Source organism: Melanerpes formicivorus, unplaced genomic scaffold (assembly GCF_026170545.1).
Source record: "Melanerpes formicivorus ecotype bairdi unplaced genomic scaffold, bMelFor1.0.p_v2 SCAF_139, whole genome shotgun sequence".
NCBI classification, from domain to species: domain Eukaryota; kingdom Metazoa; phylum Chordata; class Aves; order Piciformes; family Picidae; genus Melanerpes; species Melanerpes formicivorus.
In genome coordinates this window covers 339,357-366,102 of record NW_027142491.1, presented here as the reverse complement: position 1 = coordinate 366,102, position 26,746 = coordinate 339,357, and the positions used below count along the sequence as shown (strand labels likewise).

General features: G+C 58.7%; 1 protein-coding gene across 2 annotated transcripts in view; it reads left to right on the top strand.

The window, feature by feature from the left end:
* PRKG1 (protein kinase cGMP-dependent 1) overlaps positions 1-26,746 on the top strand; it is a 335,004-nt gene that overhangs the window by 149,357 nt on the left and 158,901 nt on the right. For both annotated transcript variants that reach the window (XM_068168482.1, XM_068168480.1), the window contains exon 3: positions 17,319-17,432. In XM_068168482.1, coding sequence (XP_068024583.1) covers positions 17,319-17,432 — 114 coding nt within the window. The remainder of the gene's footprint in view (positions 1-17,318; positions 17,433-26,746) is intronic.

Below are 26,746 nucleotides of genomic sequence, written 5' to 3'. Positions count from 1 at the left end.
GCCCATCTGCTCCTAGGCTGAGACCTTGCTGAAGGAGATGGTGGTAGCAGGGCTGGAGAGCAGCCCTGAGGAGAAGGCCCTGGGGGTGCTGGGGGTGCAGAGCTGGCCAGAAGCTGGCACCCAGCACTGCCAGCCCAGCCCCAGCCTGGCCTGGGCTGAGCCCCAGCAGGGTGGGCAGCAGGGGCAGGAGGGGATTCTGCCCCTCTGCTGTGCTCTGCTCAGCCAAGGGGGGATGGTTTGGCCTGCAAGAGGGAGCTTGAGAGTGGAGAGAAGGAGAAATGTTTGGTGCTGAGGGTGGGGAGAGCCTGGCCCAGGCTGCCCAGAGAGCTGGGAGCTGCCCCATGGCTGGCAGCAGTGCAGGGCAGGTTGTGTGGGGCTCTGCTTGGGGCTGTCCCTGCTGGCTCCACAGCCTCCCTGGGCAGCCTGTGCCAGAGTCTCCCCACCCTCACTCTCAACAATTCCTTCCTCCTCTCCACTCTCAGTCTCTGCTCTCCCAGCCCAAAGCCATTGTCCCTGGGCCTGGCACTCCCAGCCCTTGTCTGGCTGCAGGGGGCTGGGCTGGACCCGGTGTGGAGCTCCATCCCCCCTGGCTGGGGCTCCATGGCTGACTGCATTCTGCTGGCCAGCTGCATTCCCAGTGTGGAAGCTTTCAGCAGCTGCTGGAGGTTGCTGAGCTCGTTGTGAGGGTGGGGAGGCATGGAGCAGTGCCCTGCCTGCTGGGGAGCTGGTTTTGTTCGATGAGGAAGGATTTGTCTGCAGAAGCAATTGTTCCCTTTTGCCTTGGGGCAGGAAGGGCGGAGGGAGGCTCAGGAGGGCCTCCTCTGTCAGCAGCCCCATGCTGTCACACACAGGGCTGGGATTTATTGCCCAGCTCTGTGTCTGGGCAGGAAGCCCAAACAGCAGCAGGCTGCTGGGGCTCAGAGCTGGGCTCAGAGCAGGGGGCAGCTGGGAGCAGGGTTTAGTTGAGAGCTTCTCCTGCTCCATGCCAGGCACTCAACAGAGAGGCTTGGTTGGCTCAAGCTGTGCTCCAGGCCCTGACAGGCCTGTGAGGGCAGCCTTGCTTCCAGCTCATCCCAGCTTTACACATGGAAAGCAGGGGCAGGAGGGGTTGTGCTTGGTGAGATCTGTACCCCTACTGCACTGGCAGGCTGTGAACTCATTTGGAGCACACAGGACTGAGACTGAAGGCTGAGGTGTGCTGTGCAGGGACAATGGAATCTCCTCTTCTGCAGCCTGGGCATTCTGGTGCTCACCAACACTAAACCAGAAGAGGTTTTTAGCTGTCCCTGTCCTGAGCTTTCTGGGTGTGCTTGCAGCTCTTGCTTGTTGGCCTGGTGACAGCAGGGCCCTGGTGCTGAGCTCACAGGCAGGATTGCTGTGGATCAATGACTTGGTGTCCATTAGGGAATCAATCATGGACCCAAACCCACAACAGATCCATCTGTGCCTGGGTGTCTATAGAGGCAATGTGGGCAGGGGTGGGAGAGAAACCCCTCCTGGAATGATGGAGAGGGGACTGGAGGAGGAGCAGAGGCTGAGAGCCCTGGGGCTGAGAGCCTGCAGAAGAGCAGCCCCAGAGGGCAGCTGAGCAGTGCTCAGCAAGAGCTAAAGGAGCTGTGGGGGGCAAGAGGCTGGGGCCAGGCTCTGCTGAGTGGTGCCCAGGGCCAGGCCAAGGGGCAAGGGGCACAGAGTGGCAGGCAGGAGGTTGGAGCTGAGCAGGAGGAGAAAGTTGTTTGTTGTGAGGCTGCTGGAGGCCTGGAGCAGGCTGCCCAGAGAGGTTGTGGAGTCTCCTGGTGTGGAGAGCTTCCAACCCCCCCTGGGCACTGTGCTGCTGGGCAAGCTGCTGGGGGTGCCCTGCTGGAGCAGGGCTTGGGCTGGGGGATCCCAGGGGTCCCTTCCAGCCCCTCTATGCTGTGAGTCTGCAGTCATAAGTGTAGGCTTAGTCAGTTCCCAGACATCTGGGTTCCAAGGAAAGGCACTTGGGAACTTTTCTCCCTGCAGATGTTCACCTATAGTTCTGACTGAGAACCAGATCCCTGCATAGCTCCTTGAGAAGCTAGGACTGGAGGATCCCTTAGCTCAGGAGGTTGCAGGTGAAGCCCAAGCAACATCATGAGTGGTACCAGCCTGCATGAGGCTGAGTTCATCTTGTTCTGAAACCCTCCTCTAAAGGTCTGCTGGAGCCAGGGCAGAGCAGGGCAGGGAAGCTGGGAAGGGGCTGCAGGAGAAATCTGATGAGGAGAGGCTGAAGGAGCTGGGGATGGTTAGTGTGCAGAAGAGGAGGCTGAGGGCAGAGCTCCCTGCTCTCTGCAGCTCCCTGAGAGGAGGCTGTGCAGAGGTTGCTGCTGCTCTCCTCTCACAGGGGATGAACAAGAGGCAATGGCCTCAGGCTGCAGCAGGGCAGGCTCAGACTGGACACCAGGCAAAGGCTTTTGCCAGCAGGAGTGGTCAGAGCTTGGTAGAGGCTGCCCAGGGAGGTGGTGGAGTCCCCAAGCCTGGAGGTGTTTCAGGGTGGTTTGGCTGTGGTGCTTGGGGCTGTGGGTTAGGGGTGAGCCTTGCAGGGTAGGGTCAGGGGTTGGGGTTGGTGACCCTGAGGGGCTTTGCCTCCCTGGATGTCTCTGGGGCTCTGTGACCAGGGGCCCATGCCAGAGTTCTCCATGTTACTTGGTACCAGTGGCCATCAATCAGGTAGAGAGCTCCTTGAGTGCTGCCTTCAGCTCTGGGCCCTCCCTGCCAGCAGGAGCTGGAGGGCTGGAGCAGGGCCAGAGAAGGGCAAGAGAGCTGGGGAAGGGTGTGGAGAAGAGGGCTGGGGAGGAGCAGCTGAGGGAGCTGGGGGGGTTGAGTGTGGAGCAGAGGAGGCTGAGGGAGACCTCCTTGCTCTCTGCAGCTCCTGAGAGGAGGCTGCAGCCAGCTGGGGGTTGGGCTCTGCTCCCCAGGCTCATGTGAGAGAAAGAGAGGAACTGGCCTGAAGTTGTGCCAGGGGAGGCTTAGGTTGGAGCTGAGGAACAATTTCTTCCTGCTAAGGGTTGTCAAGGCCTGGCCCAGGCTGCCCAGGGCAGTGGTGGTGTCCCCATGCCTGGATGTGCTCCATGCCACACAGAGGTGGTGCTGAGTGCCATGGTGTCGTGGTGGGCTTGGTGGTGCTGGGTTGGTGGTTGGGCTGGATGACCTTAATGGTCTCTTCCAAGCAGCCTGACTCCATGGCCCCATGGGAGATGCTGTGGCCATTGATCAGAGTTTCCAAAGGCAGCTGGGGCCTGCTCACACCTCCCACCCTGTCTGGAGGTTGCCTGAGGGGCTGCTGTGGCCCAGTTCCTGCAGATCCTGGTCCCAGCTGGGTGGAGATGCTGAAGTGTGGATTGATCTGCAGGGATCACTCAGCACCTTGCTGTGCACCCCCACCCCCCAGGAGGAGCTGGCTGAGGGTGGCTTCTCACTGCAGATGGGCTGCTTCTCAGGCAGGGTAAGGAGCTCCTCATGGGCTGAGGTCCTCTCTGAGCTGCAGTCTGGTTCCTGCAGAGCTCCCATCCCAGCAGAGCCCTGCACAGAACAGCCTCCAGCAGAGGGGATGCACTGCTGGTGGCTCCTGCTCCCAGAGGGCTGTCAGCACCAAGAGAGGGACAGTTTGCACTTGGGGCATTGCAGCCACAGTTCACACAGTCACAGAGTGCCAGGGGTTGGGAGGGACCTCCAGAGATCATCCAGTCCCACCCCAACCCCCTGCCAGGGCAGGGGCACCCAGGGCAGGGCACCCAGAACACATCCAGGGGGGGTTGGAAGCTCTCCACACCAGGAGACTCCACAACCTCTCTGGGCAGCCTGCTCCAGGCCTCCAGCAGCCTCAACCCAGAGGAGTTTCCCTTCCTGTCGAGGTGGAGCTTGCTGTGATTGAGTTGATGTCCACTGCCCCTGGGGCTGACTGAAGAGCTGAGCTCAGCCCCCCGGGCTGCACTGCCCGGAGGTGCTGTGCAGCCTGGGCTGAGCTGTGGGACAGCTTTCAGTGCTTCTCCAGTTCTGTTCCAGCAAGCAGCTCCCTCTGCCCTTCCCTGTGTGGCTTTCCCTCTGGCCTGTCTTGCTTTCCTGCCTCCCCTTGGCTCCCTCAGCTCTGCTGGCTCCACCTCGTGCCCCCCAGGCTGTGCTTCCCTGGCCTGCTGCCTTCCCCTCCAGGTTTGAATCCCTGCCTTTGGAGCCCAGGGGAAATGTCTTGATCCTTGTTTGTTTGTTTCAGATGCTCCTAGTCCCCTGAGCTGCTCTCTGCCCCCAGGCTGCTGTCACAGATTTGGGCTCTCAGCTCCTTTGTGCCCAATCTCTCTTTCCCCCCGAAGGTTCTGCAGGCAGGCTGGGAGCTCAGGCACAGCTCTACTCTTGGCTGCACTAATCCTTCCTCTGGAGTAACTCCTGATGGAGAGCCAAGCAGTGCTACTGCTCCCCACTGCCTGGGGCTGCTGGCAGTGCACACCTTGACCCCTGCTTCCCAGGCCATTCCTTCAAGGAGCTATTCAAAAAGGCTCACCCCAGGGAGTCTGTGCAGAGGCTCCTCAAATCTGCCCCCCCCGCCATCAGCTGCCACCCAGACAGCAGGCCCTGGCTTGGCAGACACTTGGTGGGTCCTGGATGTCTCTTGTGGCTGTTGAGGGTAGGTGTAGGCTAGAGAGAAGGAAGGGATCTGTCACACTGAGAGTGGGCAGAGCCTGGCCCAGGCTGCCCAGAGAGCTGGGAGCTGCCCCATGGCTGGCAGCAGTGCAGGGCAGGTTGTGTGGGGCTCTGCTTGGGGATGTCCCTGCTGAGGCTGCAAGACTGCTGAAGGTCCCTGCCAACCTAAACATGTTCTGTGATCTCAGCATGAGTTTCTGGGGCACTGGGTCCAGTTCTGGGCTCCCCAGCTCGAGAAGGACAAAGAACTACTGGAGAGAATCCAGCACAGGGCCCCAGAGCTGCTGAGGGCACTGCAACAGCTCTCAGCTGAGGAGGAGGCTGAGCCCTGGGGCTGGGGAGCCTGGAGAGGAGGAGGAGGCTGAGCCCTGGGGCTGGGGAGCCTGGAGAGGAGGAGGAGGCTGAGCCCTGGGGCTGGGGAGGCTGGAGAGGAGGAGGAGGCTGAGCCCTGGGGCTGGGGAGGCTGGAGAGGAGGAGGAGGCTGAGCCCTGGGGCTGGGGAGGCTGGAGAGGAGGAGGAGGCTGAGCCCTGGGGCTGGGGAGGCTGGAGAGGAGGAGGAGGCTGAGCCCTGGGGCTGGGGAGGCTGGAGAGGAGGAGGAGGCTGAGCCCTGGGGCTGGGGAGGCTGGAGAGGAGGAGGAGGCTGAGCCCTGGGGCTGGGGAGGCTGGAGAGGAGGAGGAGGCTGAGCCCTGGGGCTGGGGAGGCTGGAGAGGAGGAGGAGGCTGAGCCCTGGGGCTGGGGAGGCTGGAGAGGAGGAGGAGGCTGAGCCCTGGGGCTGGGGAGGCTGGAGAGGAGGAGGAGGCTGAGCCCTGGGGCTGGGGAGGCTGGAGAGGAGGAGGAGGCTGAGCCCTGGGGCTGGGGAGGCTGGAGAGGAGGAGGAGGCTGAGCCCTGGGGCTGGGGAGGCTGGAGAGGAGGAGGAGGCTGAGCCCTGGGGCTGGGGAGCCTGGAGAGGAGAAGGAGGCTGAGGGGGATCTGCTCAGTGCCTACAGAGCTCTCAGGGGTGGCTGTCAGGAGGCTGGGGCCAGGCTCTGCTCAGTGGTGCCCAGGGACAGCACAAGAGGTGCTGGGCATAAACTGGAAGATAGGAAGCTCCCTCTGAACATGAGGAGGAACTTCTTGACTAGGAGGGTGGCAGAGGCCTGGAGCAGGCTGCCCAGAGGGGTGGTGGAGTCTCTTCTCTGGAGCCTTCCCAGCCCCCCCTGGATGTGCTCTGTGAGCCCTGCCCTGGGCTGGATGATCTCTGGAGGTCCCTTCCAACCCCTACCACTCTGAGGTGCTGTGATTCTGCTGGTGCTGGTGCCCCTCCATTCTGCATAACAAACTCTGGCACTGGAGATGCCCCCAGACAAGGTTTGGAGCCCAGGGAGTCCCAGAGCAGCTGGCACTGTGCAGGCTGGAGGGAGCCTGTCCCAGCAGCTCACCTCCAACAGTGCTCTGTAGGAGATGGAGTAGCTTCATTCAGCTGCACAGAGGTGTGCTGAGGGACAGGCAGGGGCGTGGGGTGGTTTCACTGCAGCTCTGAGAGCCATAACTCTTCATGTCCTGCTTGATTTACCTGCCTCTTGTCAGGCTTTCATTTACAAGGGAAAAATCTCCCTTCAGGGCTTTGTGTGGAGACGAGCGTGGTGCCACGCTCCACTCTCAGGTCACTGCCAGCTGCAGGCTTCCCAGGGTTGAGCTTCAGGCTGCTGGCCTGGGGGTGCTGGAAGAACAGGACTGGAAGTAGCAAATTGATTTCCACCACTCAGTTGGGAGGAGAAAAGGAGAGCAGGGATTTGCCCTCTTACAATCATCAGCAATTCCTTCCTCCTCTCCACTCTCAATCTCTCCTCTCCCAGCTCAAAGCCATTGTCCCTGGGCCTGGCACTCCCAGCCCTTCCCCAGAGTCCCTCCCCAGCTCTCCTGGAGCCCTTCAGCTCCTTCAAGGCTGCTCTGAGGTCTGCCTGCAGCCTTCTCTTCTCCAGGCTGCTCAGCCCCAGCTCTCCCAGCCTGGCCCCACAGGGGAGGTTCTGCAGCCTCTGCTCATCTCTGTGGCCTCCTCTGGAGCCTCTCCAGCAGCTCCAGGTCCTTCTTGTGCTGGGGCCCCAGAGCTGGAGGCAGTGCTGCAGGTGGGCTCTGAGCAGAGCAGAGGGGCAGAATCCCCTCCCTGTGCTGCTGCTCTCCCTGCTCTGGCTGCAGCTCAGCACTCATCTGGCTCTGGGCTGCCAGGGACCAGGGCTGGATTTTGCTGTGAGCAGTTCCATGTCCCAGAGTGCTACAAGGTAGAGGTTGGAAAGGACCTTTGGAGCTCAGTGAGTCCATCCCCACAGCTTGTTCCAAGGGCTGCTGGGTTGACTCTTCCTGTTGGTCACAGATCAGCCCTCTGCCAGGGGGACACTCTGCAGCCACCACTGCTGGCACACAGAGTGGCTTTGGCAGCAGCCCATGGATAATCATGGGGCAGGAGATCATCAGCCTGTGTGGTGCCACCAACAGAAGTGTTAACAGATCTCCATCAGCCTGGCACTGATGTCAAACAGCCACTTAGCAATTAAGGTTTTAATTGCCATGCAATTAACTTTGCAAGTGCAATGCAATTAGCCTGCAGAGTGTCATCTGGGAAGCTAAGAGTCCCATGCCTGGGGGTGTGTGTGGTGGGGAGCAGGGCAGCAAGGAATGCTCTTGCCCTTTGGAATTGATAGGGGAAGATTCACATCCCACAGCCTTGGAGCATTCCCAGGAAACCTTGCAGGGCAGCTCTGGCTTCCAGGCTGCCTTCAGCTGAACCCAAAGCCTGATGTGTAAAACTGCAAGAGGCTGTTTCAGAGCTTCCACAGCATCACAGTCCCAGCAGGGAGGGGCTGGAAGGGACCCCTGGGATCCCCCAGCCCAAGTCCTGCTCCAGCAGGGCACCCCCAGGAGCTTGCCCAGCAGCACAGTGCCCAGGGGGGGTTGGAAGCTCTCCACACCAGGAGACTCCACAACCTCTCTGGGCAGCCTGCTCCAGGCCTCCAGCAGCCTCACAACAAACAACTTTCTCCTGCTGCTCAGCTCCAACCTCCTGCCTGCCACTCTGTGCCCCTTGCCCCTTGGCCTGGCCCTGGGCACCACTCAGCAGAGCCTGGCCCCAGCCTCTTGCCCCCCACAGCTCCTTTAGCTCTTGCTGAGCATTGCTCAGCTGCCCTCTGGGGCTGCTCTTCTGCAGGCTCTCAGCCCCAGGGCTCTCAGCCTTTGCTGCTCCCAGAGCTGCTCCTGGCCCCTCAGCAGCTTCCCAGCCTGCCCTGGGCTCTCTCCAGCACTTCCCTGCTTCTGGAACTAGTCATGAGGTCTGTGGTGACAGGTTGGACTCGAGGATCTTTGAGGTCTCTTCCAACCTTAGGAATACTGAAAGTACTGAACTGGGGAGCCCAGAGCTCCAGATGCAGCCTGATCAGGAGCAGAACCTTTCCTGACCTTCTGGTCACACTTTCTTACTGCACCCCAGGAGACTCTTTGCCTCCTTGGCCCCAAGGGCACCTTGCTGGCTCATGGTGATGAGGTGCAAGGTGATGCCATTGTTTTGAGGCTCACACACTTAATTTCTCCAAAGCTCTGCTACTGGCAGCAGCCTGGACTTGTAGCTGTCTGAGAGGAGCAGCCTGGGTGCTAGGAAGGTTCTGGTGATCCCTGAGAGGAGCAGCCTGGGTGCTAGGAAGGTTCTGGTGATCCCTGTGAGGAGCAGCCTGGGTGCTAGAGAGGTTCTGGTGATCCCTGAGAGGAGCAGCCTGGGTGCTAGAGAGGTTCTGGTGATCCCTGAGAGGAGCAGCCTGGGTGCTAGAGAGGTTCTGGTGATCCCTGAGAGGAGCAGCCTGGGTGCTAGAGAGGTTCTGGTGATCCCTGAGAGGAGCAGCCTGGGTGCTAGAGAGGTTCTGGTGATCCCTGAGAGGAGCAGCCTGGGTGCTAGAGAGGTTCTGGTGATCCCTGAGAGGAGCAGCCTGGGTGCTAGAGAGGTTCTGGTGATCCCTGAGAGGAGCAGCCTGGGTGCTAGAGAGGTTCTGGTGATCCCTGAGAGGAGCAGCCTGGGTGCTAGAGAGGTTCTGGTGATCCCTGAGAGGAGCAGCCTGGGTGCTAGAGAGGTTCTGGTGATCCCTGAGAGGAGCAGCCTGGGTGCTAGAGAGGTTCTGGTGATCCCTGAGAGGAGCAGCCTGGGTGCTAGAGAGGTTCTGGTGATCCCTGAGAGGAGCAGCCTGGGTGCTAGAGAGGTTCTGGTGATCCCTGAGAGGAGCAGCCTGGGTGCTAGAGAGGTTCTGGTGATCCCTGAGAGGAGCAGCCTGGGTGCTAGAGAGGTTCTGGTGATCCCTGAGAGGAGCAGCCTGGGTGCTAGAGAGGTTCTCGTGATCCCTGAGAGGAGCAGCCTGGGTGCTAGAGAGGTTCTCGTGATCCCTGAGAGGAGCAGCCTGCGTGCTAGAGAGGTTCTCGTGATCCCTGAGAGGAGCAGCCTGGGTGCTAGGAAGCTTCTGAGAGGAGCTGTGTCTCTTGGAGGTGAGGCACAAGCAAATCACTCTGCAGGAGGATCTCAGGGATGGCTGAATTCAGCAGCACCCAGCACAAATGATTCTCCCTTTCCTCAGCTGCTGTCTAAGTTGCTAAGGGAAGCTGTGAGCTCTGGTTTGTCATCACCCAAGGGGGATTGCTGGGGCACAATAAATGCTGGTTAAAAAGGGAAGGTTTCTGCTCTTTGAATCTAAGGTTTGAGGTAAAAAACCTCATATCCAGCATAAAAATATCTTCTGCTGAGGGTGGGATGTGATGCAAATAGCAGAGCCTGGAGAAAGGAACCAAAGAGCCTCCCCTAAAGCAGAGACTGCTGGGTGTCTGCCAGCCCCCAAATGCTCTGGAGTTGTGGATGGGTGAGCTGGTTCCTGGCAGCTCCTGCTGCTGGGAGCAGGCTGGAGGCTTCTGGAGCTGCTGGTGGGCACTAGGAGGGAGCCAAAGGGGTGGCAGCCTCTGCCATGGAGAGCTGCTCCACAGAGCTTGCCTGGCTCACAGCATGGATCAGGAACAGAGATGTGCCCTGGCAAGGGCCCAGGGAGCTCCTTGAAGGGACAATAATGAACTCACTCAGAGAGCAGCTGGGAGCAGGGCAGCTTTTGTCCATGGAGGAATGGAGAAGAGCAGGGACTTGGGAGGAATCCAAAGCAGCCTGGAGAAGAGAAGGCTCCAGGCAGACCTCAGAGCAGCCTGCCAGGACCTGAAGAGGCTACAAGAAGGCTGCAGAGAGACTGCTCCCAAAGGCCTGCAGGGACAGGAGCAGGGGCAAGGGCTGCAAAGCAGAGCAGAGCAGATTGAGATTGGATGTGAGGAACAAGTTCTGCCCCAGGAGGCTGCTGGAGTACTGCAGCAGGCTGCCCAGGGAGGTGGTTGAGGCTCCCTGCCTGGAGCTATTGCAGGGGAGGCTGGAGAGGGCTCTGGGCAGCCTGCTCCAGTGGAGGATGTCCCTGCTGAGTGCAGGGGGCTGGGCTGGCTGGGCTCTGGAGCTCCCTTCCAGCCCAGAGCACTCTATGGTTCTATAGCCATCACCAGCCCTTGCCCTTGGCAAGTCCTCCATGCCACAGGGACTTCCATGCCACCTGAGGCTCTGTCTCCTGAAAGGAGGCTACAGTGAGCTGGGGATTTGTCTCTTCTCCCCAAGGAGCAGGTGACAGGACAAGAGGCCAGGACCTCAGGCTGCAGCAGGGGCGCTTTAGGTTGGACAGGAGGAAGTGTTTCTTCACTGCAAAGGTTGCCAAGCCCTGCCCCAGGCTGCCCAGAGCAGTGGTGGAACCACCATCCCTGGAAGTGTTGGAGAGATTTGGAGTGGCAGAGATGCAGAGGTGGTGCTGAGGCCGTGCTGTAGAGGTGGGCTTGGCAGTGCTGGCCTTCATGATCACAGAATTAACCAGGTTGGAACCAACCTATGCCCCAGCACCATCTAATCAAACAAACCATGGCACCAAGGGCCTCATCCAGGCTCTTCTTAAACCCTTCCAGGGATGGGGACTCCACCACTTCTCCAGGCAGCACATCCCAAGGGCCAATCTCTCTGGGAAGAATTTCTTCCTCACATCCAGCCCAAACCTCCCCTGGAGCAGCCTGAGACTGTGTCCTCTCCTGATCTGGAAGGGCTTTTCCACTCCCAGTGACTCCATGACTCTCAGTGAAAACCATCTGGCACTGTCTTCAGCCACTCTGGAAGAGCTGGCAGGAAAAGGGCAGGTTGGGATTGGAGCTAAAGCTGCCCCAGATGAGCTGAGCTGTGAGGGAGAGATCAGGGCTGCAGTCACCAGCACTCAGGGCTGCAGCAGGGATGCAGCCTGTCTCCTCTGCTTGCTTCTTGCCTCCCTTGCATTGCTCAGTGTGCAGCCTGGAGAAGAGAAGGCTGCAGGCAGACCTCAGAGCAGCCTTGCAGGAGCTGAAGGGCTCCAGGAGAGCTGGGGAGGGACTCTGGACAAAGGCTGGGAGTGCCAGGCCCAGGGACAATGGCTTTGAGCTGGGAGAGGAGAGACTGAGAGTGGAGAGGAGGAAGAAATTGTTGAGAGTGAGGCTGGGGAGACTCTGGCACAGGCTGCCCAGGGAGGCTGTGGCTGCCTCCTGCCTGGAGGGGTTGCAGGCCAGGCTGGATGAGGCCTGGAGCAGCCTGGGCTGGGGGGAGGGGTCCCTGCCCATGGCAGGGGGCTGCAGCTGGATGGTCTCTGAGCTCCCTTCCCACCCAGCCTATCCTGTGACTCTGTGGCTATGACACCACTGATTTCTGGGCTGTAGAAGCAGCCAACCTGCTCTTCTGCTCTTCCTGTCATGGCCAAGATTTAATACCTTCAGCATTCTCCTCCAGCCCTCCCCAGGCTCTGGCCTCACCTGTCTCTGTGTTCTGAGCACCACAGCTCTGCTTGCAGCAGGGGTTGTGCAGTGAAGGCTTTCCAGGGACTGTTTTGTGCCTTGGTAGATGAGCACCACTGCCTGAGGAGGACTGGGGACAAGCCTTGCCTCTGGCACTAGAAGCATCTCTAAAGCTTTGGTGACAGTGATGGGTTCAGAGCCATGAGATGCTATCAGACTTGTAGCTGTGAGTGGTGGCTAAAGGCTAAGGTTACTCAAGTGGTTTCTTGTTTCCTGACCACCTCTTGAGCTGGTCAGTTTATTGCTCAAGGTCTCTGGGACACTGTTAGGGCTGGGAAGCTGCTGAGGGGCCTGGAGCAGCTCTGGGAGCAGCAAAGGCTGAGAGCCCTGGGGCTGAGAGCCTGCAGAAGAGCAGCCCCAGAGGGCAGCTGAGCAATGCTCAGCAAGAGCTAAAGGAGCTGTGGGGGGCAAGAGGCTGGGGCCAGGCTCTGCTGAGTGGTGCCCAGGGCCAGGCCAAGGGGCAAGGGGCACAGAGTGGCAGGCAGGAGGTTGGAGCTGAGCAGCAGGAGAAAGTTGTTTGTTGTGAGGCTGCTGGAGGCCTGGAGCAGGCTGCCCAGAGAGGTTGTGGAGTCTCCTGGTGTGGAGAGCTTCCAACCCCCCCTGGGCACTGTGCTGCTGGGCAAGCTGCTGGGGGTGCCCTGCTGGTGCAGGGCTTGGGCTGGGGGATGCCAGGGATCCCTCCAGCCCTCCCCATGCTGGGGCTCTGGGGTTTTGTGCTCATCCATATTTGTTCCCCAAGATTTGAGCGGAGAAGGTGATGAAATCCCCACAGGGAGTGACAATGCTGGGAACTGGGACTGGGGTTGGGAAGAGCTCCCTGGAGAAATCCCCAGAAACAAAATCTCCCTTCCCAGCAGGTTTCAGCCTGGTTTTCACAGAGCAAACTGAGCTCTCACAGCTGTACCTCGGTGTCAAATCCCTGCCTGACCACAGCCAAGTAGCTCAGATGAGAGATGAAAAGCACAACATTGCCCTGATGACTTCTGCTCAGTAACCTAAACAGCCCCAGGGCTCCTAAACAGCCTCTGCTCCTCCCAGAGCTGCTCCAGGCCCCTCAGCAGCTTCCCAGCCTGCCCTGGGCTCTCTCCAGCACTTCCCTGCCTCTGGAACTGGGGAGCCCAGCGCTGGAGCCAGGACTCCAGATGTGGCCTGACCAGGGCAGAATAGAAAGGGAGGAGACCCTCCCCTGACCTGCTGGCCACACTCTTCTTCCTGCAGGCAGTGCTGGAGTATTGACTCGTGCGGCTGCCTGGCCATCAGTTAACCACAGCAGGATTGAATAGAGTGGGAAATGCTTCACCTCCAACAGCATCGCTGAGCTGGAAGGGCAGAGCTCAGCTTCTTCAGCTCTGGGTTTTTTGAGGTCCTTGCCAGGAAATAAATGGTCTGTGGGAATAACTGCAGCTTCCCTGGGAAGATGGATGAGCAGCCTGGGGTGCCTGGGGAAGCAGCAGCTGACATCTTGAGCAGGGGGACAGGGCCCAGCAGGCTTTTGAATAATGTGGGCTTGGGACTGCTCAGCTGTGCCCTGGAAGCAGGCAGCACTCCAGCAGCTAAAGGAGAGACAAACTCATTACCTTCAGGGCTGTTCCTTGTCAGGGGGGTGCAGAAATGGCCTCAGCCAGGCTGACATTAAACTGCAAAGCAAGGCTGATCTCCAGGATCTGCAACAGGCTGCCCAGGGAGGCTGTGGCTGCCTCCTGCCTGGGGGTGTTCAGGGCCAGGCTGGATGAGGCCTGGAGCAGCCTGGGCTGGTGGGAGGGGTCCCTGCCCATGGCAGGGGGCTGCAGCTGGATGAGCTTTGAGGTCCCTTCCAACCTGAGCATTCTGCAGTGCTATGATTTAGGAGGGTCTGAAGACAGTGAGGCACCATAAAGAGATTTGGCTCATTCTTGGGATAAATGCTGTTGTGTGATTGCTTCATCAGAAGGGAGCCCTCCTGGTGGCCTTGCAGTGCTCCAAGGGCCCAGCAGAAAGCTGGGGACAGACTGCTGAGCAGGGCCTCTTGTGCCAGGCCAAGGGGGGATGGTTTGGCCTGCAAGAGGGAGCTTGAGAGTGGAGAGAAGGAGAAATGTTTGGTGCTGAGGGTGGGGAGAGCCTGGCCCAGGCTGCCCAGAGAGCTGGGAGCTGCCCCATGGCTGGCAGCAGTGCAGGGCAGGTTGTGTGGGGCTCTGCTTGGGGCTGTCCCTGCTGGGTGGCTGCAGTGAGGTGAGCTTCAAAGCTCCCTTCCAGCCCGAATTACTCTGTGATTCTGCGCTTCAGGTCAATCAAATGTGGTTGAAATAAGCTGACTTCTTTAGAGAACATCTCTGGGGCTGCTCTTCTGCAGGCCCTCAGCCCCAGGGCTCTCAGCCTTTGCTGCTCCCAGAGCTGCTCCAGGCCCCTCAGCAGCTTCCCAGCCTGCCCTGGGCTCTCTCCAGCACTTCCCTGCCTCTGGAACTGGGGAGCCCAGGACTGGACACAGGACTCCAGCTGTGGCCTGACCAGGGCAGAGTAGAGTTTGGAGGAGAACCTTCCCTGCCCTGCTGCCCACACTCTTGGTGCCCCCCAGCACCCCATTGGCTTCCTGGCCACCAGGGCACCTTGCTGGCTCGTGGGGAACTTGTTGGCCCCCAGCACTCCCAGGTCCTGCTCCCTGGAGCTGCTTCCCAGCAGGTCTCCCCTCCCCTGCCCTGCTGCTGGAGGTTTTTCATCAGTCTGATAGCTGCCCTGGAAGTGCAGATGGTGTAGGGTGGGTAGGGCTCCTAGAGTCTGTCTTTCTGTCTGGCCACCTACGGACCCATGGAGATAAAGTAAGGGATGCCTTGGGGGCTGGTGCAGCAGGAACCCCTAACAATCTGCTTCTCAGTTTGGGGTCAGAAGAAGCTTTTTCCTGACTGACAACACTTGGAATTTCTCCCTTTCCTATCTTGCACTTCATTTAGGACAGCCTGAGTGCAGCTCCCAGAGCTGTGTGTTCCCTTCACCCCTGCAACATGGTGCTGGCACCACCTGCAGTTCCTGCCCTGCTCCTTGCTCCTGTTCATAGCATCACAAAGTGGTTTGGGTGGAAGGGACCTCCCGCCAGCCCAGGCTGCTCCAGGCCTCATCCAGCCTGGCCTGCAACCCCTCCAGGCAGGAGGCAGCCACAGCCTCCCTGGGCAGCCTGTGCCAGAGTCTCCCCAGCCTCACTCTCAACAATTTCTTCCTCCTCTCCACTCTCAATCTCTCCTCTCCCAGCTCAAAGCCATTGTCCCTGGGCCTGGCACTCCCAGCCCTTCTCCAGAGTCCCTTCCCAGCTCTCCTGGAGCCCTTCAGGTCCTGCAAGGCTGCTCTGAGGTCTGCCTGCAGCCTTCTCTTCTCCAGGCTGCACAGCCCCAGCTCTCCCAGCCTGGCCCCACAGGGGAGGTTCTGCAGCCTCTGCTCATCTCTGTGGCCTCCTCTGGAGCCTCTCCAGCAGCTCCAGGTCCTTCTTGTGCTGGGGTCCCCAGAGCTGGAGGCAGTGCTGCAGGTGGGCTCTGAGCAGAGCAGAGCAGAGGGGCAGAATCCCCTCCCTGTGCTGCTGCTCTCCCTGCTCTGGCTGTAGCTCAGCACTCAGCTGGCTCTGGGCTGCCAGGGACCAGGGCTGGCTCCTGGGGACTCTGTCACCACCTGGCACCCCCAAGGCCTTCTCCTGCAGGCTGCTCTCAGCCTCTCCTCACCCTTTGTCCTTTGAAATCTCCTGGCTGCCCCTGATCTGCTTGCTTCCCATTCAATCTTTGCTGCTCCCATCTCTGCTCTCATCATGCTATGGGTGAGCAGTTGAAGCAGGCTTGCTTCAACTGGGATTAAATAGTCATAGACTGAAGTAGTTACAGAGAGATGGGACTCAACTGCTGGCTGGGGGTCAGGGCAAGTCTCCTGTTTTACTGAGGGGACTGTGCTCCCAGGGCTGAGTTTCTCAGGGAGCAGCACCAGAATGCTGCTGTGGCTTTCATCTGGGCTGCCACAGACCTGAACCTTGTCCTTCTGTAGCACCAACACAGGGGGAAATGTCACCTGAAATGTGACATGTGGCTACCACAGAGTCTTGGAGGTTGGCCTCAGTGATGATCTGAGTCTGCTGGAACTGGAATGGTTCTGTGACTGCCAGGTCTGTGCCCCCCCTTGCCATGGCAGGGAGCCTGGGGGGGATGACCTCTGAGCTCCCTTCCAGGCTAAGCCACTCCATGACTCACATCATTGGTGCTGTCTCCTCACCTGGAGCTCTCTCCTGAGCACTTTTGAGCCTCACATCCTGGTGTTGGCCACAGTCCCAGATCACAGAATCTCAGACAGGGAGGGGCTGGAAGGGACCTCTGGAGATCAGTGAGTCCAACCCCCCTGCCAGGGCAGGGCACACAGAACACATCCAGGGGGGGTTGGACAGTCTGCAGAGCAGGAGACCTCTCTGGGCAGCCTGCTCCAGGGCTCAGCACCCTCAAAGTTAAGAAGTTCCCCCTGACATTGAGGTGGAAAAATCTGAATGCTCACACTGAACTCAGTGTCCTGGCAGGGGTCTCCTGGCTGCTAAAGGTTCCACCTGCAGCTGCTGTCTTGAATCCTCTGCTGAGGTTTTTGTGCTGTGCTTCCTAGCACAGTCAATGGCTCTGCAAGTTGGAGACCTCTCCTGGGTTTAATCACAGCATCACACAGAGTGGATGGGTTTGGAAGGGGCCTTAAAGATGATGAGAGTGGTAAAACACTGGGATACTGGGACAAGCTGCCCAGGGTGCTGGTTGAGATCATTCCAGATCAGACTGGATGTGGGCCTGGGCAGCTGTCCCTGCTGGCTGCAGGGGATTTGGGCAAGACCACCTTGGAGGGTCCCTTCCACCCAATGCAAGCTGTGGACCTGTGAATCATCCAGCTCCAACCCCCTGCCATGGGCAGGGACTCCTCCCACCAGCCCAGGCTGCTCCAGGCCTCATCCAGCCTGGCCTGCAACCCCTCCAGGCAGGAGGCAGCCACAGCCTCCCTGGGCAGCCTGTGCCAGAGTCTCCCCACCCTCACCACCCACAATGTCTTCTCCAGTGCATCAGGGAAGCTCAGTGTGGAGGAAGTGTGTTCTGATTGATAGCCATCTGAATATGAGCCAGCAGTGTGCCCAGGTGGCCAGGAGGGCCAATGGCATCCTGGCCTGCATTAGGAATAGTGTGGCCAGCAGGAGCAGGGAAGTCATTGTGCCCTGTGCTCTGCTTTGGTTAGGCTGCACCTTGAGTCCTGTGTCCAGCTCTGGGCCCCTCAGTTTAAGAAGGACATTGAGACACTTGAAGGTGTCCAGAGAAGGGCAACAAGGCTGGGGAGAGGCCTTGAGCACAGCCCTGTGAGGAGAGGCTGAGGGAGCTGGGGTTGCTTAGCCTGGAGAAGAGGAGGCTCAGGGGAGACCTCATTGCTCTCTCCAACTCCCTGCAGGGAGGTTGTAGCCAGGAGGGGGTTGGTCTCTTTCTCCCAGGCACCCAGCACCAGAACAAGAGGACACAGTCTCAAGCTGTGCCAGGGGAGGTTTAGACTTGAGGTGAGGAGAAAGTTCTTCACCGAGCGAGTCGTTCGTCATTGGGATGTGCTGCCCAGGGAGGTGGTGGAGTCACTGGCCCTGGGAGGTGTTCAAGAGGGGATTGGACGTGGCACTTGGTGCCATGGTCTAGTCATGAGGTCTGTGTTATAGGTTGAACTCGATGATCCTCGAGGTCCTTTCCAACCTAAGTTATACTGTGATACTGTGATACTGTAAAGGGGGTTTCTTTTATTCCAACAGTCTGTTTTCCTTGCAGATGGGAAGGTTGAAGTGACCAAAGAAGGAGTGAAGCTGTGCACCATGGGGCCTGGCAAGGTCTTTGGGGAGTTGGCCATCCTCTACAACTGCACCAGGACGGCCACTGTCAAAAGTAAGCTGAGCGCCGCACCTCATGGGGCACGCCTGGGGGCTTCCACGGGGGGGAGCAAGGCTCTGCCCTCGCTGCTGTGGGCTGGTAGCCTCTCCTAGGTGCTCCTCTTCCTTGGTGGATTCCTCTTGGTGGGATTATGGGCTTGAACTCAGCCTCTGTGAGCGGGAAGCAAACACCTCCAGCAGCTCCTCGCTCATGTAGGCTTCCACCCACGGGGAAGCATCTGGCTCAAGCAGCACGGGGGCTGGTGCCTTGTGCAGGCAGGGGCACCCTCCTGAACTTCCTCTCACCCTTGGACACACCTGACCTTTGGAAGTCTTCAGGTGGAGCTCAGGAAATTAAAGCTTGATGCATTTGGGGTTGGTTTTGTTTATTTTCTTCAGAGCAAATCAATTTTTTTTCTCCTCCTAACCTAAGTCAGGAGAAAAATCCAAACAAACCTGGGTGCCCTGAGGCCCTGCTCCAAGCCTCCAGGGCTGCTCCTTTCATCTGCTTGCTATTGGGAGGGTTCTGGGCAATAAAGCAAAAGAAAGGGGGGGGGGGGGGGGGGAAGGGAAGAGATCCCACTGCTGTGTGCAGCCAAGAAATGCTTTCATGTAAGTGCAGGGAAATAGTGGAGCTGAAGTGGTTCTGGGGGGATCTCAGGTGGGGGCTTCAGAGGGGCTGAGAAATTGTTCTGTGGTTGAAGGATGCTCTGGGGGAGAAGTTAGAAAGGAAGAGAAGGGATGCAAGAGTACAGAATGAAACAGGTTAGAAAAGACCTTATAGCTCATCCAGCCCAACCGAGCCCCAGCACCATCTGATCAAATCAACCATGGCACCAAGGGCCTCATCCAGGCTCTTCCTAAACACCTCCAGGGATGAGGACTCCACCACCTCCCTGGGCAGCACATCCCAAGGGCCAATCTCTCTCTCTGGGAAGAACTTTCTCCTCACCTCCAGCCTAAACCTCCCCTGGCACAGCTTGAGACTGTGTCCTCTTGTTCTGCTGCTGGGTGCCTGGGAGCAGAGCCCAACCCCCACCTGGCTCCAACCTCCCTGCAGGGAGTTGGAGAGAGCAAGAAGGTCTCCCCTGAGCCTCCTCTTCTCCAGGCTAAGCAACCCCAGCTCCCTCAGCCTCTCCTCACAGGGCTGTGCCCCAGACCCCTCCCCAGCTTTCTTGCCCTTCTCTGGACACCTTCCAGCAGCTCAACCTCTTTCCTGACCTGAGGAGCCCAGAGCTGGACACAGGACTCCAGGTGTGGCCTGAGCAGTGCTGAGCACAGGGCACAAGGACTTCCCTGCTCCTGCTGGCCACACTCTGCCTGCTGCAGGCCAGGATGCCCTTGGCCTTCTTGGCCCCCTGGGCACACTGCTGCCTCCTGTTCAGCTGCTCTCCACCAGCACCCCCAGGTCCCTCTCTGCCTGGCTGCTCTCAGCCACTCTGCCCCCAGCCTGCAGCACTGCCTGGGGTTGCTGTGGCCAAAGTGCAGCACCTGGCACTTGGACTTGTTCAGTGCCATCCTGTTGGCCTCTGCCCATCTGTGCAGCCTGTCAAGGTCCCTCTGCAGAGCTCTCCTACCCTCTGACAGCTCAACTCCTGCCCCCAGCTTGGTGTCATCTGCAAACTCACTGCTGATGGACTCCATCCCCTCCTCCAGATCATCAATAGAGATATTGAACAGACTGGGTCTCAGCACTGATCCCTGGGGGACACCACTGGTGCCTGGAGGTTTTGTTGCTGCCCCTCTTAGCTTGGCTGCATATTGAACACTCAGTTATCTCCTGGTCACTGCACCCCAGACAGCCTCCAACCACCACATCCCCACCAGCCCTTCTCTGCTTGTGAAAAGGAGGTCAGGCACAGCCTTACCCCTGGCAGGCTCACACAGCACCAGGGATAAGAAGCTGTCCTCCATGCACTCTCAGAACCTCCCAGACTGCCTTCTCTCTGCTGTGTTGAGATCCCAGCAGATGTCAGGCAGGTTGAAGTCGCCCATGAGAACAAGGTCTGGTGATTGAGACAGCCTCTAGCTGCCCACAGAATCATTCATCAACTTCTTCCTCCTGGTTGGGTGGTCTATAACAGACTCCAACCAGGATGTCTGCCCTGCTGGCCTTCCCTCTAATCTTCACCCACAGGCACTCAACCTGATCATCCTTGATTAAAAATGGAATGGAATGGAATGGAATGGAATGGAATGGAATGGAATAGAATAGAATAGAATAGAATAGAATAGAATAGAATAGAATAGAATAGAATAGAATAGAATAGACCAGACCAGGTTGGAAGAGACCTTCAAGATCATCAAGTCCAACCTATCATACAACAGCACCTAATCAACTAACCCATGGCACCAAGCACCCCATCAAGTCTCCTCCTCAACACCTCCAGTGATGGTGACTCCACCACCTCCCTGGGCAGCACATTCCAATGGCCAATCACTCTCTCTGTGTAGAATTTCTTCCTAACCTCCACCCTGAACCTCCCCTGGCAGAGCTTGAGACTGTGTCCTCTTGTTCTGCTGCTGGTTGCCTCGGAGAAGAGACCAACCAAGCCCCAAGCATGGGGCCCAGCACTGATCCCTGGGGCACACCACTGGTGCCTGGCTGCCAGCTGGCTGTGGCACCATTCACCACCACTCTCTGGGCTCAGCCTCCAGCCAGTTCCTAACCCAGCTCAGAGTGATGCTGCCCAGGCCAGGGGCTGACAGCTTGGCCAGGAGTTTGCTGTGGGGGATGGTGTCAAAGGCCTTGCTGCACTCCAGGCAGACCACATTCACAGCCTGCCCCACATCCACCAGGCAGTCCCCTGGGCATGGAAGGAGATCAGGATGGTCAGGCAGGACCTGCCCCTCCTAAATCCATGCTGGCTGGTTGCTGGCTGGACCTGATCCCTTGGCCATCCTGTAAGTGCAGTGTGATTGCAGTCTGGATGTCCTGTTCCATAACCTTGCCTGGCACTGAGGTCAGGCTGACAGGCCTGGAATTCCCTGGCTCCTCCTCCCAGCCCTGTTTGTGGATGGACATCACCTTGGCAGCTCCCAGTCCTCTGGGCCCTCCCCAGTGAGCCAGGACTGGTGGTAAATGATGGAGAGTGGCTTGGCCAGCTCATCTGCCAGGTCTCTCAGCACCCTAGGATGGATCCCATCCAGTCCCATGGACTTGTGGGGATCCAAGCGGCTGAGGAGAGCTCAAACTACCTGCTCCTGGATCACAGGGGGAAGTATGCTGCTCCCTGGCTCCTTCTGCCAGCTCTGCAGGCCAGCTGTCTGGAAGATGTTCTGTCCTGCTAGTAAAAATTGAGGCAAAGAAGGTGCTAAGTACCTAATTTCTCCAGTTCCATGGTGTCTAGTGCCTTCCTGCTGTACAGGGCCACCCCTCCCCCCCTTCTCCCTGGCCTGCCCCTCCTGAAGAGCCTGTAGCCATCAGTTACAGCGCTCCAGTCGTGTGAGTCATCCCACCACATCTCTGTGATGGCAACTACGTCATAACTCTCCTGCTGCAGCAAGGCTTCCAGCTCCTCCTGTTTGTTGTGTGTTTGTTGCTGTGTGCATTAGTGTCCCTGCACTTCAGCTGGGCTGCTGGTTTCACCTCTGGCTCCAGCTTATCACCCCCCAACCTCCTGCCTGGGGGGCTGGTTTCAGCCCCTTCCCTTTCCAATCTAGTTTAGAGCCCTGTCAGTGAGCCCTGCCAGTTGAACCCAGCCAGAGGAAGAATTCCAAAGCAGTGAGGCCTGAGAGTCCCTGCTCAGAGGAAAGCCTGGCAGAAATCCCTCAGTTTTGCTTCCTCAAGAGGGAACAGCTGGGCAGAGTTGATGGAACAGGCAGAGGTAAGCAGAGGTTTGTGAAGAACATGCTGTCCTCCATGGCTCTGAGCACCTTGATACAGGGGCTGGGATTCCACCTGCACCGATGCTGCCTGGGCCCTGCAGGGCAGTCCTGGGGTACCCTGCAGGCAGCTCATCAGTGCCACACTTTGTCCTCCAGAGTGAGCCCAACGAGGGCAAAGTGCTTTGGAGTCATGCCAAGTGCTGTAGCAAATGGCACAAGTCATGTCTCGCCCCACAGGGGAAGCCCCAGGGACCTCCAGGCTGCTCCAGGCAGTGCATTGGGCTCTTGGAAGTGCTTTACCTCTACAGGCAGAGGATTGGGCTCCACAACCTCTCCGGGCAGCCTGCGACCCTCTCAGTGCAGAAGCTCCTCCTCATGTTGAGGTGGAACCTCCTGGGCTGCACTTTACATCCATTGCCCCTTTAGAATAGAATAGGGTAGGGTAGAGTAGAGTAGAGTAGAATAGAGTACAATAGAGTAGAGTAGAGTAGAGTAGAGTAGAGTAGAGTAGAGTAGAGTAGAGTAGAGTAGAATAGAATAGAATAGAATAGAATAGAATAGAATAGAATAGAATAGAATAGAATAGAATAGAATAAACCAGGCTGGAAAAGACCTTTGAGATCATCCAGTCCAACCTCTCCCCCAGCACCATCTGATCAGCTGAACCATGGCACCAAGGGCCTCATCCAGGCTCTTCCTAAACACCCCCAGGGATGGGGACTCCACCACCCTTGGCCTATGCCAGGGCACAGTGAGCAGAGCCTGGCCCTGGCCCTTCCTTCCTGCCCCCCAGCCCTCAGCTCTTGAGAGACATTGAGCAGATCCCTCTCAGCCTTCTCCTCTCCAGCCTCAGCAGCCCCAGGGCTCTCAGCCTCTCCTCAGCAGCAGTGCTCCAGGCCCTTCAGCAGCCTTGCAGCCCTCCCTTGGCCTCTCCCCAGCAGATCCCTGTCCCTGCTGAGCTGGGGAGCCCAGAGCTGGCTGCAATACTGCTGCTGAACTTGGGAGCAGTCATGAGGTCACTGCTGGCAGTGTCCTCAGAGAGGTTGTTCCCCAGGGGAGTCTGCAGTTGTTGCCATGGTCTGTTCCTTCCCCATTATGATAATTAAGGACCTTCTTCTCTCACCTTGTTTCCTAAGTGCCTTCTAGATGTTTTCTCTCTCCTTGCTGCACAGCTGTGGCTGTAATCAGTTTGATGTCCTTTCAAGTGAGGTGGCACAGCATGACTTTGGGAAAGTGTTGCAGCCAGACCTGCCTGAGGAGAGGCCTTGGACTTGTGCACATCAGTTGGAGACATCTAAGGGACTGGAGCAAAGCAGAGCAGAGCTAGAAGTGAGGAGATTCAGACTGGATGTTAGAAGAAGTTGGCCAGGAGGGTGGTGAGAGCCTGGCCCAGGCTGCCCAGGGAGGTGGTGGAAGCCTCCTGGCTGGAGGTGTTTGCAGCCAGGCTGGAGGTGGCTGTGAGCAACCTGCTGTGGTGTGAGGTGTCCCTGCCCATGGCAGGGGGTTGGCACTGGATGGTCCTTGAGCTCCCTTTCCACCCAACCCATCCTGTGAGTCTCTGACTCCTCATCCATTGAAAGGTCCCTTGAGGTCCCTTCCAGCCCTGCCAGCTCTGTGGGTCTGTGATTGTATGAAATTGTTTCCTCCTGCAAGCAGCCCTTTGCTCCTTTGCCTAAGTGAGGAACAAATGTCACAGAGCTCTGGAAGAGCAGAGCCTGAGCGAAGGTTTGGAGCTGAGGCAGAGCAGGGACAGAATGGAGCTGAGGAAGAAGCTCTTCAGTGCCAAGGTGTGGAGACTCTGGGTCAGGCTGCCCGGGGAGGCTGTGGCTGCCTCCTGCCTGGAGGGGCTGCAGGCCAGGCTGGATGAGGCCTGGAGCAGCCTGGGCTGGGGGGAGGGGTCCCTGCCCATGGAGCCGGATGAGCTCTGAGATCTCCAACCTGAGCCAGTCTGTGACTCTATGGTTGTGAAGCCTGGTGCTGACTTTGCTCATCAGCAGCTTTGCTTCAGGAGACAGCAAGGCTGGGAGAGGCCTTGGACAACCTGATCTAGAGGAGGCAGGGGTGTTCCAGAGCCCCACAGCACAGGGGTTGGAACTAGATGATCTTCAGGGTCCCTTCCAACCCTACCCATTCTGTCACAGATTGGGAAAGGGACTTCTGCAGATCTCCCAGCCCAAGCCCCTGCCAGAGCAGGGCACCCAGGGCAGGGCACCCAGAACACATCCAGGGGGGGTTGGAAGCTCTCCACACCAGGAGACTCCACAACCTCTCTGGGCAGCCTGCTCCAGGCCTCTGGGAGCCTCCCAGGCAAGAAGTTCCTCCTCCTGCTGAGCTGCAACCTCCTGGCCTGCACTTTCCATCCCTTGCCCCTTGGCCTATGCCAGGGCACAGTGAGCAGAGCCTGGCCCTGGCCCTTCCTTCCTGCCCCCCAGCCCTCAGCTCTTGAGAGACATTGAGCAGATCCCTCTCAGCCTTCTCCTCTCCAGCCTCAGCAGCCCCAGGGCTCTCAGCCTCTCCTCAGCAGCAGTGCTCCAGGCCCTTCAGCAGCCTTGCAGCCCTCCCTTGGCCTCTCCCCAGCAGATCCCTGTCCCTGCTGAGCTGGGGAGCCCAGAGCTGGCTGCAATCTTGCAGCTGGGGCCTCAGCAGGGCAGAGGACTTCCCAGGTGTCAGCTGCTAGCTTCCCATCAGCTGCAGAGAGCCGGGGGGGGTTGATGTGCCTGGCAGCACTTCAGGGGGAGGATGTGAAGAGTCTCCTCTCGAGCAGGGAAGTTGCAGCAGAGGCTGAGCGCAGGAGGTGCTGCCTGTGGGCCCTGAGGACGTGTCAGCTGTGCTGGTGTCTCCTGCTACAGCTTCTTTGTGCTGTGCTGTGCCTGCTCCTGCTCGGGCTTGGGGAGCAATCCAGTTTTCAGTGTCATTGCTCTCCGTGGGCTGTGCGGAAGGCACCAGGCACGAATCACTGCCGAGGAGCTTCGGCGCTCCGGAGCAACTAAAGCAGCTCTGACTGAGTTGCTCTGCTCTGACTCCTCTGTCACTGTGACCTCTCCAGCAGGACAGCCCAGGCCTTCTGAGGCTGCCCCAGCAGCATTGTTGTCATAAGCATCAAATCAAGCTGGGGGAGGTCCTGCAGAGCAGGACTGGGGAGGAGCAGCTGAGGGAGCTGGGGGGGTTGAGTGTGGAGCAGAGGAGGCTGAGGGAGACCTCCTTGCTCTCTGCAGCTCCTGAGAGGAGGCTGCAGCCAGCTGGGGGCTGGGCTCTGCTCCCTAGTAATGAGTGACAGGCGGAGAGGAACTGGCCTGAAATAGTGCCAGGGAAGGACTGTGTCTGCTTCTGAGGTCCCCAGTTCAGGGGGGACAGGGATCTGTGGGAAAGAGTCCAGTGGAAGTCATGAGGATGATGAAGGGACTGAAACAACTCTGTGAGGAGGAAGGGCTGAGAGACTTGAGGCTGCTTAGCCTGGACTAGAGCAGCCCCAGAGGAGATCTTATTGATGTCTATCAATATCTGAGGGGTTGTGGGGCCCAGAGCTGAAGGCAGCACTCAAGCTGTGGCCTCCCCAGTGCCCAGCCCAGGGCACAATCCCTGCCCTGCTCCTGCTGCCCACACCATTGCTGCTCCAGGCCAGGCTGCTGCTGCCCTTCTTGCCCCCCTGGGCACTGCTGGCTCCTCTCCAGCTGCTGCCACCCAGCACCCCCAGGGCCTTTCCTGCTGGGCACTTTCCAGCCCCTCTGCCCCAGCCTGGAGCCTTCCTGGGGCTGCTGTGACCCAAGGGCAGTATCTGGCACTTGGCTTTAGCCTTCTCCTGTCCAGATTGCAGACTGGCAATCTGTCCAAGCTCCCCCTCTAAACAGCTGCTCTGTCCCAGCAACGTGTTACCTCCTTTGGACTTTCTGAAGGCTCCCTGGCTCCTTCAGGCTGGCTCCTAGCGGGGAGGACATGGGAGCAGCAGGTGACACCCTCCAGTCTCATTTGTTGCATGACTTTCAGCATCCACATCAAGTTTGGGAGTCTCTCTGGAGACAATTACCTTGGAATGAGACTGAGAGCTGCTCTCCTGCCCCCCTGGGAAGCTCTTCAGCACTGAGTTGTTCTCCTCCCTCACCTTGCCCCCGCCGGCTCTGCCTGGGACTGAAACCAAGGTGCTCCATCCCCTTGCAGAGGATGTTCTCCTGGCTGGGGCAGTGCAGCATTAGCATGCAGCACACCATGAGCTTTATCATGTCTTCTCCACGTGGTGAGAGGCCTTCAGCAGCTCTCCCCAGACACCTGAAGAGCACATAAAGGATGAGTCAAGCTCTGCAGACAATGGTTGCTGCCCTACGTGGCTTTGCAGTCAGCATGCTGGAGACCAGCAGCACATCCAGCTTCAGGCTGGGAGGCCAGGCTGGGAGAGTTGGCCTTGTTCAGCCTGGAGGAGAGAAGGGAGACCTGCTGGTGGCCCTGCAGTGCCTCAGAGGGGCCCTAAGCAAAGGTGAGGAGGGACTCTGTCAGGCAGGGCAGTGACAGCACCAGGGGAGCAGTTTCAAATGCAAGGGGCAGATGTAGTCCAGGTGTGAGGGAGGTACTCCTCACCCTGAGGGTGGTGAGATGCTGCCACAGGCTGCCAAGGGAGGCTGTGGATGCCCCGTTCCTGGAAGTGTTCAGGGCCAGGCTGGTCAGGGCTCTGGGCAACCTGCTCTAGCTGAAGGTGTCCCTGCCACTGCCAGGGGGCTGGGACTAGATGTTCTTTAGGGTGCCTTCCACCCCAAACCATTGTGGGGCCATAGAATCATTTTGGTTGGAACAGAGCATTCATGGCAGCATCTCCAACTGTCAGCTTCAGGCCACTGTGGCCACTAACCCCTGTCCCAGTTTCAAGGCCTGGTGCATGGTACAAAGCATGTGCAGCAGGGATCAGAGCTCATCAGCTTCTGCCTGGGGCTGTCCTCAAGCCATGAAGCCAGGAGCACAGAACCACAGAGTGCTCTGGCTTGGAAGGAGCCTCCAGAGCTCAGCCAGCCCAGCCCCCTGCACTCAGCAGGGACATCCTCCACTGGAGCAGGCTGCCCAGAGCCCTCTCCAGCCTCCCCTGCAATAGCTCCAGGCAGGGAGCCTCAACCACCTCCCTGGGCAGCCTGCTGCAGTGCTCCAGCAGCCTCCTGGGGCAGAACTTGTTCCTCACATCCAATCTCAATCTGCTCTGCACTCATCTCAAACCATTGCCCCTGCTCCTGTCATGTGCAGGTGGGAGGACACCAAAGGGTTGGGACAGAAATGGAGGTCTGCAGAGGCCCATGAGGCCTCCATGCTGGAGGGCAGGCAGCTTCCAGGTTCCCTTCCTGGATGCCTCTTCTGCTGGCTGCCTGTGCTGCAGCTGTGTGAGGAGGAATCATTTGGGGTTTGGCTGCTCCTCTACTCACCAAGCCAAAGTGAGGAGCCTCAGCCAGCCCCACACTACCCCACCAGCCACACTCCTGCCTCACCAGAGAGGTCCCAGGTGACTGAAACTGGCCAGTGTGGTCCCCA